The following is an 18,498-nucleotide window of genomic DNA, read 5'->3' on the forward strand; positions in this document are numbered from 1 at the left end:
GCCCTTGAGCAAAAGCAATCCCACGAATGGGTTTACCTTTGCCTGAGGCAGGAGTAACCCAGACTGTCTTCCCTAACATATTTTTTGTGTGCACTACAGGGACTTTATCCCCTTCTACAGTACGTAAAAATTCTGACTGGGCAGGGCCACCCCGATTGGCAGATCCTCTGGTGTTGACTAACCAGGTGGCTTTTGCTAAATGTGTATCCCAATGTTTGAAAGTTCCACCCCCCATTGCTCTCAATGTAGTCTTTAACAGTCCATTGTATCGCTCAATTTTCCCAGAGGCTGGTGCATGATAGGGGATGTGATACACCCACTCAATGCCATGCTCTTTGGCCCAGGTGTCTATGAGGTTGTTTCGGAAATGAGTCCCGTTGTCTGACTCAATTCTCTCTGGGGTGCCATGTCGCCACAAGACCTGCTTTTCAAGGCCCAGGATAGTGTTCCGGGCAGTGGCATGGGGTACAGAATATGTTTCCAGCCATCCGGTGGTTGTTTCCACCATTGTGAGCACATAGCGCTTGCCTTGGCGAGTTTGTGGGAGTGTGATATAGTCAATCTGCCAGGCTTCCCCAAATTTATATTTCAGCCATCGTCCTCCATACCACAGGGGTTTTAACCGTTTGGCTTGCTTAATTGCAGCACATGTTTCACATTCATGGATAACCTGTGCAATAGTGTCCATGCTCAAGTCCACCCCTCGGTCACGAGCCCATCTATATGTTGCATCTCTTCCCTGATGGCCTGAAGCATCATGGGCCCATCGAGCCATAAATAGCTCACCCTTATGTTGCCAGTCCAAGTCCACCTGAGCCACTTCAATCTTGGCAGCCTGATCCACCTGTTGGTTATTTTGATGTTCTTCAGTGGCCCGACTCTTGGGTACGTGAGCATCTACGTGACGTACTTTTACAACCAGATTCTCTAGCCGGGATGCGATATCTTGCCACAGTGCGGCAGCCCAAATGGGTTTACCTCTGCGCTGCCAGTTGCTCTGCTTCCACTGCTGTAACCACCCCCACAGGGCATTTGCCACCATCCATGAGTCGGTATAGAGATAGAGCACTGGCCACTTTTCTCTTTCAGCAATGTCTAACGCTAGCTGGATGGCTTTCACCTCTGCAAACTGACTCGATTCACCTTCTCCTTCAGCAGTTTCTGCGACTTGTCGTGTAGGACTCCATACAGCAGCCTTCCACCTCCGATGCTTTCCCACAATGCGACAGGACCCATCAGTGAACAGAGCATATTGCCTCTCATTTTCTGGCAGTTTATTATACAGCGGGGCTTCTTCAGCACGCGTTACCTCCTCCTCTGGCGACATTCCAAAATCTTTGCCTTCTGGCCAGTCCGTGATCACTTCTAAAATTCCTGGGCGACTGGGGTTTCCTATGCGAGCCCGTTGTGTGATCAGTGCAATCCACTTACTCCACGTGGCATCAGTCGCGTGATGTGTAGAGGAGACCCTCCCTTTGAACATCCAGCCCAGCACTGGCAGTCGGGGTGCTAAGAGGAGCTGTGTTTCAGTACCAACCACTTCTGAGGCAGCTCGAACTCCTTCATATGCTGCCAATATCTCTTTTTCAGTTGGAGTATAGCGAGCCTCGGATCCTCTGTATCCTCGACTCCAAAACCCCAGGGGTCGACCTCGGGTCTCCCCGGGTGCTTTCTGCCAGAGGCTCCAGGTAGGGCCATTCTCCCCGGCTGCAGTATAAAGCACATTTTTAACATCTTGTCCTGCCCGGACTGGTCCAAGGGCTACTGCATGAACAATCTCCCGTTTAATTTGTTCAAAGGCTTGCTGTTGCTCAGGGCCCCATTTAAAATCATTCTTCTTCCGGGTCACTTGATAGAGAGGGCTTACAATCAGACTGTAATTTGGAATATGCATTCTCCAAAAACCCACAACACCTAAGAAAGCCTGTGTTTCCTTTTTATTAGTCGGTGGAGACATAGCTGCTATTTTGTTGATCACATCCATTGGGATCTGACGACGTCCATCTTGCCATTTTATTCCTAAAAACTGGATCTCCTGTGCAGGTCCCTTGACCTTACTTTCTTTTATGGCAAAACCGGCTTTCAGAAGGATTTGGATTATCTTCTTCCCTTTCTCAAAGACTTCTTCTGCCGTGTTGCCCCATACAATGATGTCATCAATGTATTGCAGGTGTTCCGGAGCTTCACCTTTTTCCAGTGCAGTCTGGATTAGTCCATGGCAAATGGTGGGGCTGTGTTTCCACCCCTGGGGCAATCGATTCCAAGTGTACTGGACAACCCTCCAAGTAAAGGCAAACTGTGGACGACACTCTGCTGCCAGAGGGATTGAGAAAAACGCATTAGCAATGTCAATTGTAGCATACCACTTGGCTGCCTTTGACTCTAGTTCGTATTGAAGTTCTAGCATATCTGGAACGGCAGCACTCAGCGGTGGCGTAACTTCATTCAGGCCACGATAGTCAACTGTTAGTCTCCACTCCCCATTAGACTTTCGCACTGGCCATATGGGACTATTAAAGGGTGAGCGAGTTTTGCTGATCACTCCTTGGCTCTCCAGTTGGCGAATCAACTTGTGGATGGGAATCAGAGAGTCTCGGTTGGTGCGATATTGCCGCCGGTGCACCGTCGTGGTAGCAATTGGCACTTGTTGTTCTTCAACCCTCAGCAACCCCACAATCGAAGGGTCTTGAGAGAGACCAGGCAGGGTAGACAGCTGTTCAGTGCCCTCCGTCTCCAAGGCAGCTATACCAAAAGCCCATCGATACCCCTTCGGATCCTTAAAATACCCTCTCCTGAGATAGTCTATGCCAAGGATACACGGAGCCTCCGGACCAGTCACAATGGGGTGTTTCTGCCATTCATTCCCAGTTAGGCTTACTTCAGCTTCCAATACAGTTAACTCTTGGGATCCCCCTGTCACACCAGAAATACAGATGGGTTCTGCCCCTTTATAACTTGATGGCATTAGAGTGCACTGTGCGCCGGTGTCTACTAGAGCCTTATACTCCTGTGGGTCTAACGTGCCAGGCCATCGAATCCACACAGTCCAATAGACCCGGTTATCCCTTTCCTCCACCTGGCTGGAGGCAGGGCCCCTCTAATTCTGGCCAGAGTATCCGGTATTCACTTCTCGTAAAATTGGCTCAGAAGTCCCTTCAAGAGGATCAGAAATAAGATCAGCCCTTCTGCTCTGTTTGGAAACTGGAGCGGCATTTTTCCTAGTAGAATCCCCTTTTGTGGTGGTTTTTCCTCGCAGCTCACGTACCCGTGCATTTAGGACCGAGGTAGGTTTTCCATCCCATTTCCTCATGTCCTCTCCATGATCACATATGTAAAACCACAGGGCACCTCGCGGTGTGTACCTTCTATATTCTCTCTCTTGGGCAGAGGAGCGCTCACTCCTAATAGCTGAGACATTGGTCCTTACAGGTGGGCAATAGGACATATCCTCTTTGAATTGTTGGAAATCCTCGGACAGCTTCTCCACAGCCGAAATGCAGGCTTGTAGGGAGGAGGAGAGATTTTCTTCGTATTGACGGAGTTGGCGAGCCACTTCATCCACTGTCGGTGCCTCTTCGTCTTTCCAGGTCATTATTGCCAGTGAGTTGGCATAGGACGATGGTGCGCTCCGTACAAATTTCCGCCACATGGGTCGTGTGCATTGGACTTCGTCTGGATCTTTGGGTAATTGTGGGTTGTCCGGGTCATGATGAATCGTCTCTAGCACAGCTAATTCCCTCAGATATTGGATACCTTTTTCCATGGTGGTCCACTTGCTTGATTGACATATAACATCTTCCTTAAAGGGGTACCTTTCCTTCACACTTGACAAGAGTCACCTCCAGAGGCTGATGGCTTGTGTTCCTCTTCCAATTGCCTTGTCAATGCCACCTTCCCTGGCAAGCGATCCCAGCTGCTTGGCTTCCCTACCTTCTAATTCCAAGCTATTAGCCCCATTGTCCCAGCATCGGAGAAGCCAGGTGATAATATGCTCACCTATACGGCGGCCAAAATCTTTTCGCATATCTCGCAGCTCACTCAAGGATAGGGACCGGGTTATTACCTCTGGTTCTGCCTCTTCCTCCTGTTCCCGTGATGGCCCTGGTTCACCTTCATCCTTTGCTAAGCGAGCTGATTTTTTATATTTCTTTTTCTGTACGGGGGCAACTGATACTGGTGCAGGTTGATCCGCTGGTTCAGTTGCAGTATCACTCGCCGGGTTTTGGATATCCGCAGCGTCTGTCGCCAAGGTTTGGGTAGCAGCATCTGTCGCCAAGGTTTGGGTAGCAGCAGTGCTCGTCGCTGGGGCTGGAGGGACCGCAGTGCCTGTTGCCAGGGTTTGGGTAGCTGCTGTGCTCGTTGCTGCGGCTGGAGGGGCTGCAGTGCCTGTTGCTGAGGTTTGGGTAGCCACAGTTCTCATTGCCAGGGCTGGAGGGGTCACGGTACCTGTCACCAAGGTCTGGGTGGCCGCAATGCTCGTCACCGGGGCTGGAGGGGCCGCAGCGCCCATTGCCGGGGTTTGGGTGACCGCAGTGCTCATTGCTTTGTTGTTAGGTCCAGAGACCTTCTCTTCCCCTTGGGGGTGCTGAGTTGTGTCGAACAGGGCTCGATAGGCATGGGCCAGGCCCCAGCACGTTGCAGTGATTTGTATCTCTCTGGAGCTGCCGGGGTGACAGCATACCTTTTCCAAATATTTTACTAGTTCTTCTGGATTCTGCATTTGTTCAGGGGTGAATTTCCAAAACACTGGAGGTGCCCACTTTTCTAGGTACTTGCCCATACTACCCCACACACCCTGCCACTCATAATTATCCAGCCTCGGGGCAGACCTCTGGGTGATCTTCTTAAATAGTTGTTTAACCTTAAACAAGAGCTGAACCACATTCAGAAGCATGCTAATTCCCAGCAGTAGGGCTAGGACCGTGCTGGTATCAACATCCCAAGAGTATTCAAATTTTTCAAAATTCCCAAACACCATTGTAACTGGACTGAAGGAGAAAGGAGAGGGGAAGAAAGGTATCCCACTCATAGACTGGTTTTCCAAGGAGGAAAGGTAAATGGTATAATTATTAATAGTTTCCCACAGATGGCTCCCGCAGTATAAAGGTGACAATGCTGAGTGCAAATACCGGATTAATTCCACAACTGATGACTTTATCATACCATAAACCAGTGTTATACAATACATCAAAGCAAAAACCTTAATCCACCTCCCACGGATGATAAGCAGGAGAAGAGGGACTACATACAGCAAGCGAGGTGATACATAACAGAACTTTAAAAACCAGAGCAACAACTCTAAGAACACATAAATCAACATAATGACCAGCGACTATAAGACCAATATAATGAATGCTTATAACAAATTTGTTTTAACGAGCTCTGGTCAGGTTTGTCGTTATCTCAACCCTTCGGGCCCCACGTTGGGCGCCAAAATGGACTGTCGTGGTTTAACCCCAGCCAGCAACTAAGCACCACGCAGCCGCTCACTCACTCCCCCCCCACCCAGTGGGATGGGGGAGAAAATCGGGAAAAAGAAGCAAAACCCACGGGTTGAGATAAGAACAGTTTAATAGAACAGAAAAGAAGAAACGGATAATGATAATGATAACACTAATAAAATGACAACAGCAATAATGAAAGGATTGGAATGTACAAATGATGCGCAGTGCAATTGCTCACCACCCGCCGACCGGCACCCAGCTAGTCCCCCGAGCGGCGATTCCCCGCCCCCACTTCCCAGTTCCTATACTAGATGGGACGTCATATGGTATGGAATACCCTGTTGGCCAGTTTGGGTCAGCTGCCCTGGCTGTGTCCTGTGCCAACTTCTTGTGCCCCTCCAGCTTTCTCGCTGGCTGGGCATGAGAAGCTGAAAAATCCTTGACATTAGTCTAAACACTACTAGCAGCAACTGAAAACATCAGTGTTATCAACATTCTTCTCATACTGAACTCAAAACATAGCACCGTACCAGCTACTAGGAAGACAGTTAACTCTATCCCAGCTGAAACTAGGACAATAAGTAATATACTGCACGTATAAGGAGCACCGAGCTCACTTAGTTGACCAGTGACTAGTTTTCTCCCAGTTTCTCCCAGTGTTCAATGAGTTAGAAATTTACCAGACTTCAATGGTTCAGGACAAAAGTTTCCATTAGTATCAGATCTATTTTGTTTTATTTTAAGACACAGTGATTCGACTGCTTCTAAGAATAAAGTAAACTACGCTATTTGGACCACGTCCAGAATTTCTGCTCCTCTTTACAAGCAGGACCATCGCTTATATAAGGGGTACTGAAATTTGATAGGAGGCAAGCTTTTGTGTATGGACTGAGCAAGATCTTCTTATGTGAGTCCTACACCAGCACTGGAAGAATAATTGTGGGAGAGTAAAATGGAAGGATATCTGCCAGAACTCAGTGGCACTTTTCAATGTATATTCATAGGTCCACTTGGATAAATTATAAGCATTCAGAAAACTGACTGAATGTGCACAGGAGACATTTCCTCAAGCTTTGAAAACATCTTCCACGAAGCTTCTTTCATGAAGCACAGACATGCTACAGAATGGTTCTCATCTACATTTTTAATGCATTTGCAGTGCTATTTTGGGCAGTCAAGCATGTAAAATGAAAGCAAAACAGACAACTTTCATCCTATTAGTGTTCGTCCACAAAGGCATGCTATCGGAAGACTTTCAAGAGGAAAGATCGATGTGAGGAATCTACAGGTTCTCAACTACAAACTGCCTTTTTGACCAACTGTTCAGAATGCACTATTTCAAGTATTGCTTTTGCAATGACTTCTCTTTTTAAATTTTGTTGTTATTTGAGTTATTCATTATAATACAAACATTTAAGAAATCAAAATTGAAATGTTGTTTAGCTTTTTTTAAAAACAAAATATTTCCATCAGTCATACAGCTTTATATGGGAATTTAAATGTCAAACAAGGCAAACTTAAAAATCTGGAAAGCCTTTACAGAACAGAATTTTAAAATTCTCCATGGCTCTGTTTAGAGTGCTTGGTGCTACAATTTTAATAATGTTCTTTTAACTTCTTTTGTTTTGAATTTGGTTTTATACTTTATTTGGTGGATTTCATTAAACTGACAGATATTTAACTTTTCAGGAATAAGTAGTATGTAACCTTTAATTATTCATTATTACAAATGTTATTTTGTAGTTTACTTACAACTATCAATAATTCATAGAATCAATTGGGTTTTTTTTTTAATTTGGCATAGAGGTTTCCTGTGTTTTTCTCCCCAGATTCTGTGAATTGTCGTCATGATTAAATGATGCCTATAGTTCAGCCTTTTGGAAGATATATCGTAACTGTATTGTGTATTATGACTTCACCATAACATAGCACAATCTGTTGTAATTACAAACTGTAATACTATTACAATAGTATTATAACCTTATCTGTCCAAAAAGGCTTGATCAGTCAGCATCAGTCACACAATTCAGCCTCAGAGATGCTGACCCAGTGAAGCTCACTTTCCTGTATTCTAAGTATTTGAGTCATCACCATGGTTTCAGTGGCATATTTGCCTAAAGCAAAAAAAAGTGCTTAAAATTCTTGTGAGAGAGATAGCTGAACGAGAAAGAATATAAGTAATTAAGGGTGAGTTGTTGCTAGTGAAATGAATTCACACTCTAATTACTTATCATACCTTACTAATGAATGGATCAAAGAAGGTATAAAGACTTTTACTGGAAGTCAGGTTAGTACTGTACCTCACAAGACAAACCAGAATAACCCAATGGGCAGTCACACTTCTCAATCAAGTAAGCCTGAGGAGTCATCCCAGACACAGGGCCGCCTTCAGCAACTTCCATTGAGATCTCAGAAATCCTGAAAAAAAGGAGCAAACACATCTAATGAAATTAGTCAAGCACTAACTCAAACCCAGTTAGTTCATAGTCTAGCTTGCATGGGAGAAAATGGTCTTATTTGGCTGTTTGTAGGATTCTTGATCTACAGGAGGCAAACAGCACTATTTTTGCCTCTCCTAAGGAAACAACAAAGCTACAATTTTCCATTTCTAGGCAACAGTATAACTTTTCTCTCCTGCTTGATTCTATCTCTTCTTTAATCTCTTTTCAGCCAAACTATTAACAAAAGCTCATAGCTGATTCTTCATTTGGAGGGACTCATTAAGAAATTGAAGTCACATGCTAAATGCAGTTGCAGTTCATGATTCTCAGAGGTAAGGCAATAAAACTGTTCACTAAATGAGTTTTTAATGAGGCAACTATTTAAAAAAATAAAATAAAATCTATCCTCAGCAACTAAAGCAACGTAACAAGCTCTAGAGCAGACTCCAAAGACATTGGACATTTGCCTTTTTAGCAGGAATTTTAAGATTTGTAGCCAGATACAATTTTTTTTTTTCCTTAGGACCATTTAGACACATAAACAAACAGTTTAAAGCAAACAAGAAATCCTACTACAGAAGCATCTGCTAGTATCAAAAAGGAATATGCTTTATGGTAGAGCTTCTGACATTTTAACTTTCCAAACCTTGGTTTGATTGTATTAATAATAATATCCTTGCCTCCCAACCACTCCCTGTCTTTCCACCGTGCATGCTGGCCTGCCAAGTAGGGTTGGGTACATCATGGACAACAAGCATAATATCTAATGACATACACTTAATCCTAATGTACCGCAATGCTGTTCTTTTAGCTTACTTCTTAATTTTGGGGGGTTGTTTGTTTAAATGAATGCTATGATCTGGAACCCCTTACTGTCTGTGAGAAACAAAAAGGGTAGAAGAGTTTAAATTTTAAAGCTTCAAATACAATGCCAACCTAAGAGAAAATGTCAAAGAACGTGTGACTAACTAGCTGAATAAATGTTAATGCTGCTAGAGTCTATTCATTAAGTGTCTGTGCATAGGCCTAATGCAGAGGAGCTCACAGAACTGCTCATCTCCTCATGCTCATAGTCCATTCCTCTGTTCCCAAACCTTGATTACTGAGCAACGCTCCTCTTCTGCACATTGGCATACAGGCACCAATGTTGGGATGACTGTAGGAAAAGCAAACGCCTACTGCTGAATTAGATGAGAGTTTTGTGATTGAGTTTAGGTGGTCAGACCCATACCTCTTGATATCTTGTGTCAATGTAAAATCCCCAAATCATCTAGTATCCTAAAGCCTGTGCTCTCTTCTTACTACTTGAAGAAACGGGTTCAGTGGAGCAGGTAAACTGAACAAAAAAAATCAAAGCAAATAAAGCCAGATCAAAACAGAAGACTGAAAATAAAGAGGGCAAAACCATTCAGATCTCATATGTCAATGCGAGCTTGCATTGCAATCTCTGTACATTTAATGGAAAAACAAGATGAAAACTGCCTCCCCATCAACTTTAAGGCTAAGGCAACAGTCTGTGTGCTGCAAAAAAACTATTTACTGTCAGAAAGCTGTATTTACATAATAATATACTCTGGGACCACAAAGCTACCTGTTGTTTGTGTGAAAATGTTACTTAAGGAAGGTCAGGCTTGGCTGATTCTTGGAACATGTCTAATAGGCAGCAGTCCAACAACTGCTACCTGATCAGTGTCAGGGATATTGAAATAATTCACAGTCAAATTGAAAGTATACTTCCAATTCAAACTAATTTATTATCACAGCCCAGTTGCCTGAAAAGCAAAACAAAATCTAATAAAAGAAATGTTTCAATTTAGAGAGGTGCATGTGAAAATGAGGGCAACAAAATGAACAATATAGGAGAAAAATGTTTGGCTTTGGATTCTGAGCAGAAATCTCTAAATCACTAGTAATGCTGCAGCTTTGAAGCAGAAACAACATTAGCATTGCTGCTAAACTATATAGCTAATACAGCGCTAACGCTAGAACTAGGCTATTTTTATGTTTCCAACTGCTGCTGCTGCTTTGACTTTATTTTAATATGCTTTTCCTGTAGTTTATCACTTATCTGCAGCTTTTAAACTCTGCAACTGAAATTAAAGCACTATTAAAAACCTTAAAAAAATTAAAAAGACTTCATATATAATATTTTCCTCCTTCCATCCACAATTTCTTTTGCTTTATACTTTTCTACTATGCACAGTCAGGTAGAAAGAGACGATTTATCAGTTTAGAACAGGGCCCTTATTTAGAAAGCACAACATACTCTATTTAAACAATGCTTTATTATAAGACACTTAATTCAAACGTATGTTTAAAGTTGAGCATGAATATTGTCCTTTAAAGGGTCTCAGCCTATTTTTAATAAAAGCCTTCAATTCATACGCAGGCTAATATTCCACTAACCTTTAAAAACATTTTGGGGGATTTATTCTGTGGTCTTAAGCAAAACTTCCTCTGAAATCATTCAAGGTGCTAACTTGAAAAAAATAATAATGTATTCCTCCTGTTTATTTTCTACTTAAAGTCTTAGATGCCATGTGATGAACGCTACCTATGCAACTAGACAGATCATAAAAAATCTATTCTAACATAACCACCTCCAAAATCAAATACAGTATTATATGCAAGGTTATGACTTCAGAGGGAGAGTTACCAGAAAGACCAGACGAACTCTTTCCTAAGTCCTGCTGTCATATAAAATGTCACATTCTGAAATGTGATGCTGTAAAAATACATTTTGGTTCTGTACATGCCACCTTGCAAACCTGCCCCGAAACTGAAAAGTCCTCCTCTGTTCTGTTACATGCCTCATTACTAGGTAGCCTTGATAAAATGGTGGCGTATTACAGTGCACATCTAGTTCAGTCACAATGGGCATATGCATCTCAGAACAAAATCATGAAAAAGGATGTTAGTTTTCATAACTTTGCTCATGATGCTTGAGCTGAGATAGTATTCAATTTTTGCTTCCACAGCTGAACTAGGATCTGTAGTGCATAAAGGGAAGGGAAGGGAGAAACAGAAACAAAACATGGATATGCTGCTCAAACTTCCCATGTCGCATTGGAGTTACTTTCATAACTATTTCCATGGGAATTTCCTGTGCTTGTAATCCAATATCCTAAATGGGCTATGCAAAAAATAAATGAAACCAATGTAAAACATTTATGGCATCTGTTGCTAATATTTAGCATCTAGCCAGTGCAAGCTAGATGAATATTTTTCTGTAGATGATATATTTTAAACAGAGACAATAGCAGCAACAATGACTATGTTTTCTGTCACACAATGCTGCAAAGTTTCACGGTATCTGCCCCTACTATTCACCCTCAAACTCCAAAGGTCATGTTCTCATAGACCTATTTGTAACCTAGAAATCTAGAAATAATTTTAGCCTATCACTTTTATGATGACGTTCACTGTTATCCTCTGAACACTTTAATAATTTTTTCTTGAATTCCAGTATCCAAAACTTGATGCTTAGGCTTTATTAGTGTTGGGTGGAAGTAAAAGATTAATTTTTTGCACTTTGCAGGCCGTATCTATTTATACTTGCAGCTAGAATATTAGCATTTCTCTACAAGAATATTATTACTTGTCCTGGTTTCAGCTCGGATAGAGTTAACTGTCTTCCTAGTAGCTGGTACGGTGCTATGTTTTGAGTTCAGTATGTGAAGAATGTTGATAACACTGATGTTTTCAGTTGTTGCTAAGTAGTGTTTAGACTAATGTCAAGGATTTTTCAGCTTCTCATGCCCAGCCAGAGAGAAAGCTGGAGGAGCACAAGAAGTTGGCACAGGACACAGCCAGGACAGCTGACCCAAACTGGCCAATGGGGTATTCCATACCATGGGACGTCACATCTAGTATAGGAACTGGGAAGTGGGGGCGGGGAATTGCCGCTCGGGGACTAGCTGGGTGCCGGTCGGCGGGTGGTGAGCAATTGCACTGCGCATCATTTGTACATTCCAATCCTTTCATTATTGCTGTTGTCATTTTATTAGTGTTATCATTATCATTATTAGTTTCTTCTTTTCTGTTCTATTAAACCGTTCTTATCTCAACCCGTGGGTTTTGCTTCTTTTTCCTGATTTTGTCCCCCATCCCACTGGGTGGGGGGGGAGTGAGTGAGCGGCTGCGTGGTGTTTAGCTGCTGGCTGGCGTTAAACCACGACATTACTGAATCATGGTCACCTGGTGATACATTGTAAACAACAGAACCCTATTTGAAGAATAGGTAACTCAGCATTGTTCGTTGTTTGTTCAATTGACTACTCCTTTCAAAGTGTAAAATCTTATAGTTGACGTTTAAATTCCAGCAGAATTTTGTATTATTCCTTTCCTTTTGCTGTCTGATGTCCACTTCAAATTAGTAAGCATTACCTTCATTTCATCATCTAACTTATTAATGAATAAACTGAATAGAAAATGTTGAATATATCTGCCCCTAATATATTGGATTAAGTAGCATTTCATTAAAGGAGTACTCTTTCATCTTTGGCTTCTTACCTCCTTTCCCACTTGCAAGAGAAAATTCCTTCATAGGCTAACATTTATATTTCATTACAGCACCATGTTTTCATAAAGTAGATAACACTTTGGGTTTGTTTCAGGATGCGTGTGCCTACACGTGTTTTCTGTTCTCGGATCCTGAAAATAAAGATTTCATTTGCCTATTGTGATTTAAATTTTCTGTTGGATAAAATTTCCCTCTCCTGCACCTTCTGCTATGCTGAATGCTAACTCCTTCTGGTCTTCTCAGCAACTGCTTATAGCTTGTGTTATGAATAAAAATTCTGCTGGGAATAGCTGGGAGCTCTGTCAGGTTATCTGTGATTACTGCACTATTTTAAACCACTGCATGAAATAGTTACCTGCTCTGCCTCATGATATTGCCATGAGTAGCCTTAATAAGAATGTAATGAACATCATACAACACATTCAGGAAGTCTTCCCGGGATACAGCTCTACTTGGTCTTGAGTCATCTCCGTAATGTTTCCAGGTGAAATCTGCCTGGGATACCGTCCTGTTGATACCTGGGTCATCATGATAATATTCCCAGGGCACAGTGTTTCTGACTCTTTGATCATCACCATAATATTCCCATTCATGCTGAAAGACAGTAATACAAAGCCAGATTATTAACAGTACTAAAAAGAACCAGGTGCTTAAGTTCTGGGAAAAAAAGCAGATGGAAACGTTACCTCTGTCATCTCTATCTCATGCCTTGTCAGCTGCCCAATCAGAGGAGCAGCCATATGCCGGACAATAATTCTTGTATGGGTGGGAGGCCCACCTCTCATGATGACTTGCGGGTAGTAAGTAGTAAAACCCGTCTCTTCTCGTGCTTCAAAGTAGATTGCATATTTCAGCTTCCCTCCGTAAGTGGTCAGCTAACAAAGCAAAACACAAAGTACAAAAAGAAATCTCACTTTCAGTTAGCTAAAAATAAATTCCTGGGCATATGTAGGAGCTAGATGCATTCTGCACCTGTGTGCAGTCTGATGAACATGCATGTAGTAGAAAATAGCAATACATGCTTGTGGAACTATCTGGGGACAAGGGCTGTGTTCAAAAATACCCATCAGCAATTTGTTATGGTACTACACTAAAACCAAAATGTTACCTATTTCTTTATATGTGCCTTGGTGCTCCCCTAAGCTCATGTTTAGAGAAAGAAATATCTAAACTTTCCCAAGCCAAACAAAGAAATATCAAAAGTGCAAAACAAATTGTCCCAGAGGCGTGTAACAATGTCCAAAAGGAGGGTTATGTCAATCATTTTCTCCTATGTAACTTATAAAGATCAGGCATTTTTTGTTTAAAATGGAGAGAAACAAAAAGTTACAAGAGAGTTATATTAAATTAATGAAACTTAATTTTTCAAATAACACTTTCATGAGAGAATCTATCCTGTGGAAAAATATTACATGTTACTGTCTGTAAATATCTATTTTAAAATAGTTTTTATGGAAGAGACTTATGAATTTCCATGATAACAGAGCAAATAATTTTTAATAATGGAATGGCATTTATTTTCTTTTGAAGTACCTTCCACTGTGTGATGACATGTTTATTGGAAGGGAAAATAGACATTGCAAAATACAAATATAAGATTAAAAAAAAAATAATAAATCTATGTCAGTATTCAGTGGAATTTTATGTTTACCTTTCGTCCCTCAAACTGCTCTGGAAGTCTCCAGTAAACAGGTTCTGACCGAAGATCCTGCATCACCTGTTCTATATTTGCTACTATTTCAGGAGGCTGGAATGCAATCCCTGAAAGAGTGCTGCGCTGAAGCTTTTCATCCACCAGTGGCAGAATCATTTGCTCTGGCTTCATGGTCACCTATGCATATTCAAAAAAAAAAAAACAAAAAAAAAACTGAGAAGAAAATCAAGTCTATTTTTCCCCCATGAAGTGTTAGATCTTTAAATTCTAACTCTTTAAAAAATTATTTCTAGGTAATTTCATTTCACATCATGAGCAATTTGTCACAAAACAGTCTTACTACTCCTTCAGGTATAAACAGTGATAATAATGACTTCCCCCCCAAGCCTTTTGCACCTTGTCCTCATGCTAACAAAGAACGTACTAGCACTTGTTAAAATAGTTTCATCAGCAAGTGATCCCATTAATTTTATTGAAGCGATTTTCACAGTGCTATTTCAGTCTCGGGCTTCTTCTGTTCAGATTGTGAGAAGTGTACCTTAAAAAGAAGCATACTTCTCACCAACACTTATTATGCATCACTGGGGCTGTGGAACACAATGCCTAATCTCCTGGTACTTTTACACAATATTCAAGCTAAGTGTTCTCCGGGTAATATGCAAAGAGTGAGGGCTCAGCATTTCTGTAACTCTAAATTCAGATTTAATGAAAAATATAAGGATGCCGCTTAGATACTTGTAATTTTCTTAGACTTGCTGAAAGAGTCTCAATAGCATTATATAGAAATCATTATTTTGATCAAAAACTGTAGTAAGAGTCTTAGTAATTCCATGAAGATGAAAGTATCATAGGAAGTGTGTGAACAAATGCAAAGGGCTGGTATCAAAATTGCTTTCTCCCAAAGAGTGAGGAAAACAAAGAAAACAAACGCAGAGTCATACCTCTAACAGTCATCCCAGCAACAGGCTGTTCACGAGATAGGGATCAGGTAATGAGGAATCAAACCAAGCCCTGTACTGTACTTTAAGCATCTTGGTATTTCCATTTACAGCAGCATCTATGGACTGATCAGACATGGAAGCATTCCTAACATTGCCAGCCCTAAGTGAGATTTCCTGAGTTCCTATCATAATCATATTTTATTGTTTACTACTTTAGACATCAAGAAAGTGGTCAACACATTTGAATTTCAGATCAGCCTTGCCTTATTGTCATATAAGACAGAACTTGCTTGTTTAAACATGTCTAATGCCATTTGCAGCACCTGAGAGTATCTGAAATAGCCACCAGCAGCTGGCAGAACCCAGTCTCACTCAGTTTACAACTCTGAATCAATTCTGAAGTAGATCAGAGTACCAAAAACTAGATGAGATGTGGACGTACACTTGTTTAGATATGAGCATAAATATGAAAGGAAATTAATTAAGAGACACAAAATAATCAGGAGGTTTAAACTACGTTTCTGCTTTGTGCTGCCACAAAGGTCAAAGCACAATTTTCCAGAACTGTTGCTGTCATGGAACTTGATTAAATTTTATAACTTGTCAGCCTTTTACAGCCTTTCATCTCCAGCCTACCAGCATATGATGGGCAAAACTGAAATAATGACAAAAACTGGGTCACATCATGATAAATCACTTTATCCACTGGGAAGGGAAAGAGGTGCTATTAGACTGAACAATGAAGGAGAGATCGGGTGCTATTCATATTATTTTAACCGAGAGGTATGAAGTCTTTAGTAAGAGATCACACCTTGAAGTGATACGCCTCAAGTATCCTTAACCAACTGATGCTTGTGCATGACAAGGCAGGGGCTTTGGATGATTTGCATTAGGCAGACATTCCCTCTATGGTTGACATACTTTCTAGCAGAGATACAACTGACCATACATGGGCACTGAACTAGTCGTTTTCCATTAGAAATAGCTCCTCCAGAATGTAACTGAGGAGCTGGCACAACAGCAATGGACAGCAGTGGTCTCAACATGTGTTTTGCACTCATTGTACAAATAAATGGAGACATCCAGTCTGCCTTATTTGTCAGTCCAGCATAGGTCTCAAGGCCCTCTTCCACAAAAAGGTGGAGAGCTCTTTATTTGCTCTGATGGATTATACCTTCCCGTTCTTGGATTTAAATGGAGCTTCAACAAGCTCTTTTTAACCAACAATTAAAATAAACAGATTAATTGAACCATGGGAAATCTATGCTGGACAACAAGCATCTGTGACCCTTGAATACACCTGGGTAAACTGTGTATTATATACCAGAGATTATATTACAATGTACTGAACTGTATAATTTCCCCACATGACTAGCTTGCCCTTTCCTGGGTTTTAATAGCTTTACTTTGGCTTGACGTCAGCTATCCTATCACTGGTTTTCTTACCTGCTTATTTACTTTTAATGCCTTGACTCTGATTGTCTAATGGAACATACCGCTCTCTCCGCTTCTCGAAGTATAGAGAGGAAAATGATTGCTTAAATGTTTGTCCATTTTCTAGCTACCTCTCAGTGCCTGACTAAAAGATGCCAGCAGGAAACAACATTATCGCATTACATGCCTCAGCAGTTTCCTACTCACCCACATGCGAATCAGCCCCCTTGCCTCACTGCACTGTGTAGTCAGGCCAAAGCAATAGCAACTGCTGCAGCCAAGTAGGTTTCTGGCAGAGAGACCAAATGTACCAGACTTGCACCTGTCACAGTGGACACCTTCCACATTAACCTGGAAGAGAGAGAACATTAAAAAAAAAAAAAAAAAAAAAAAAAAAAGTCAAGCTTTATTTTGAGGTAGTAATAAGAAAAGGAAAATCATACAGTAATGATAATAACAGGGTACAGAAAGAAATAATAATAAGTGTAAGGAAACATTCAAGGAACTTTCCAGCTTCTTATCACATATGTATGCAAACATATACAATTAATGTAATTGAGGCATTTGCATTTGTATCCACTGAGTAGCTCTGAGCAATGGATGCTGGCTTCAGACTGACAGTTGTAAGCACAGAAAAATCAAACGGCACTTTGGGCATGACATGCTCAATAACTGATTGATAAGATAAGAAAAAAATATGTCCTTCTGAAATTGCCAGGGTTAATCAAGCCTTTTGTTTAATAGGAATTAGCTTTGACAAGTTAGAATGTTTAAAGTACAGTACATGTTCTTGCTGAGAAACATATTTTAATGGAAATATTGTAGAGAAAAGCTTTCCCCTCTTTGTGATTGTTTTCCACATCATTGAACAGTATTAACAAAGCTGAAATGTTTCACTGTTGTAATGTCAATGCTTTTATTTTCATTTTTCAATTAGTCCAAATAAAAAGCTATACCAGATAGGGCCAGATACACAATAATTTATGCATAGCCTTTTAAAACCATTTTCATACTAAGACGAAGGTATTTAAAAAAAAAAATCAACAATATGAAAGCACTGGTTGGCTCCCCACCCCCACCCCCCCTTTTTTTTCCTCTTGAGAATAATGTGAAGAAGCCAATCTAAAAAACAAATTCAACTTTCCAAAGCTTATACAGGAAACCAACATTATCCCTGAGGATTTGCCATTTTTAACCCTCATTTCCACATGTAACTCTATCAGCAAATGTGCCTACACTGTATTTAGCTAAGATTTTGCTGCTTTTTGTCAGGGCTGACAAAGGGGCTCCTGAGCCTTTGAAAGCTCATTTCTGCAACTATACCAGCAGGTTTAAATGGGAACAATAACCATTTTATAAAAATCTAGCTTCTTAAATATATAACTCTTTCAAAAAAGTTACACAAAAGGTTAACCAACCCTAGATTTAAATTCAACTGTAGATTTAAATTCTGGAGAAAAAAAAAATCTGCTGACTTAATTCAGTAGTATTTGTCCATTTTCTGTCATAAATCATGACTTTTACTTGTTTTGCATTTTGTTTCATGTCAGTTGCAGTTTCTTATCATTAATCATCAGCTAAATATATACTGTTAATTTGCACTCACAGAAACACAGAAGTAACTATATCAGCCTTAAAGGAATCAACAAAGAAACGTTTCTATTTAAAAACACCATAAACCCCCATTCTTTCTGCTTAGTGCTTAGTGCTACAAGAAAAACACTGACATACTGGACCTAATACAGAAAAGGGGCACCAAGATGGTTACAGGGGTTGGAGCACATCATGTATCAGGAGAGGCTGAAAGAATTGAGATACTTCTATTTTTCCATTTCAGAGTATGACATAGGACAAATAACGCTGAGTTTTACTCAGATGGTCCATGCGATCAACTCACTCACTTCAGTTTTCTTATGGTCTCACCATCAAATGAATCGGTATTTGTGATATTGATTGTTTTCTGTTCAAATACACCAGAAAAATGGGAGTGTGGTCAAGCAGTTTGCATAAAGAGGTTGTGAAATCCCCATCCTCGGAAGTACTGCCTCAGCAATGTCTTTCA

The 18,498-nt window shown here is 40.9% G+C and overlaps 1 protein-coding gene across 8 annotated transcripts in view; it reads right to left on the minus strand.

Moving 5' to 3' along the window:
* The window catches only part of LAMA2 (laminin subunit alpha 2), a 394,697-nt gene that overhangs the window by 110,987 nt on the left and 265,212 nt on the right, over positions 1-18,498 (minus strand). For all 8 annotated transcript variants that reach the window (XM_030022177.1, XM_030022172.1, XM_030022175.1 and 5 more), the window contains exons 24-28: positions 16,644-16,787; positions 14,059-14,238; positions 13,094-13,282; positions 12,763-13,001; positions 7,745-7,862 (exon numbers count right to left, since the gene is read on the minus strand). In XM_030022177.1, the coding sequence (XP_029878037.1) occupies positions 7,745-7,862; positions 12,763-13,001; positions 13,094-13,282; positions 14,059-14,238; positions 16,644-16,787 (870 nt within the window). The remainder of the gene's footprint in view (positions 1-7,744; positions 7,863-12,762; positions 13,002-13,093; positions 13,283-14,058; positions 14,239-16,643; positions 16,788-18,498) is intronic.

This window comes from Aquila chrysaetos, chromosome 8 (genome assembly GCF_900496995.4).
Source record: "Aquila chrysaetos chrysaetos chromosome 8, bAquChr1.4, whole genome shotgun sequence".
Lineage (NCBI taxonomy): Eukaryota > Metazoa > Chordata > Aves > Accipitriformes > Accipitridae > Aquila > Aquila chrysaetos.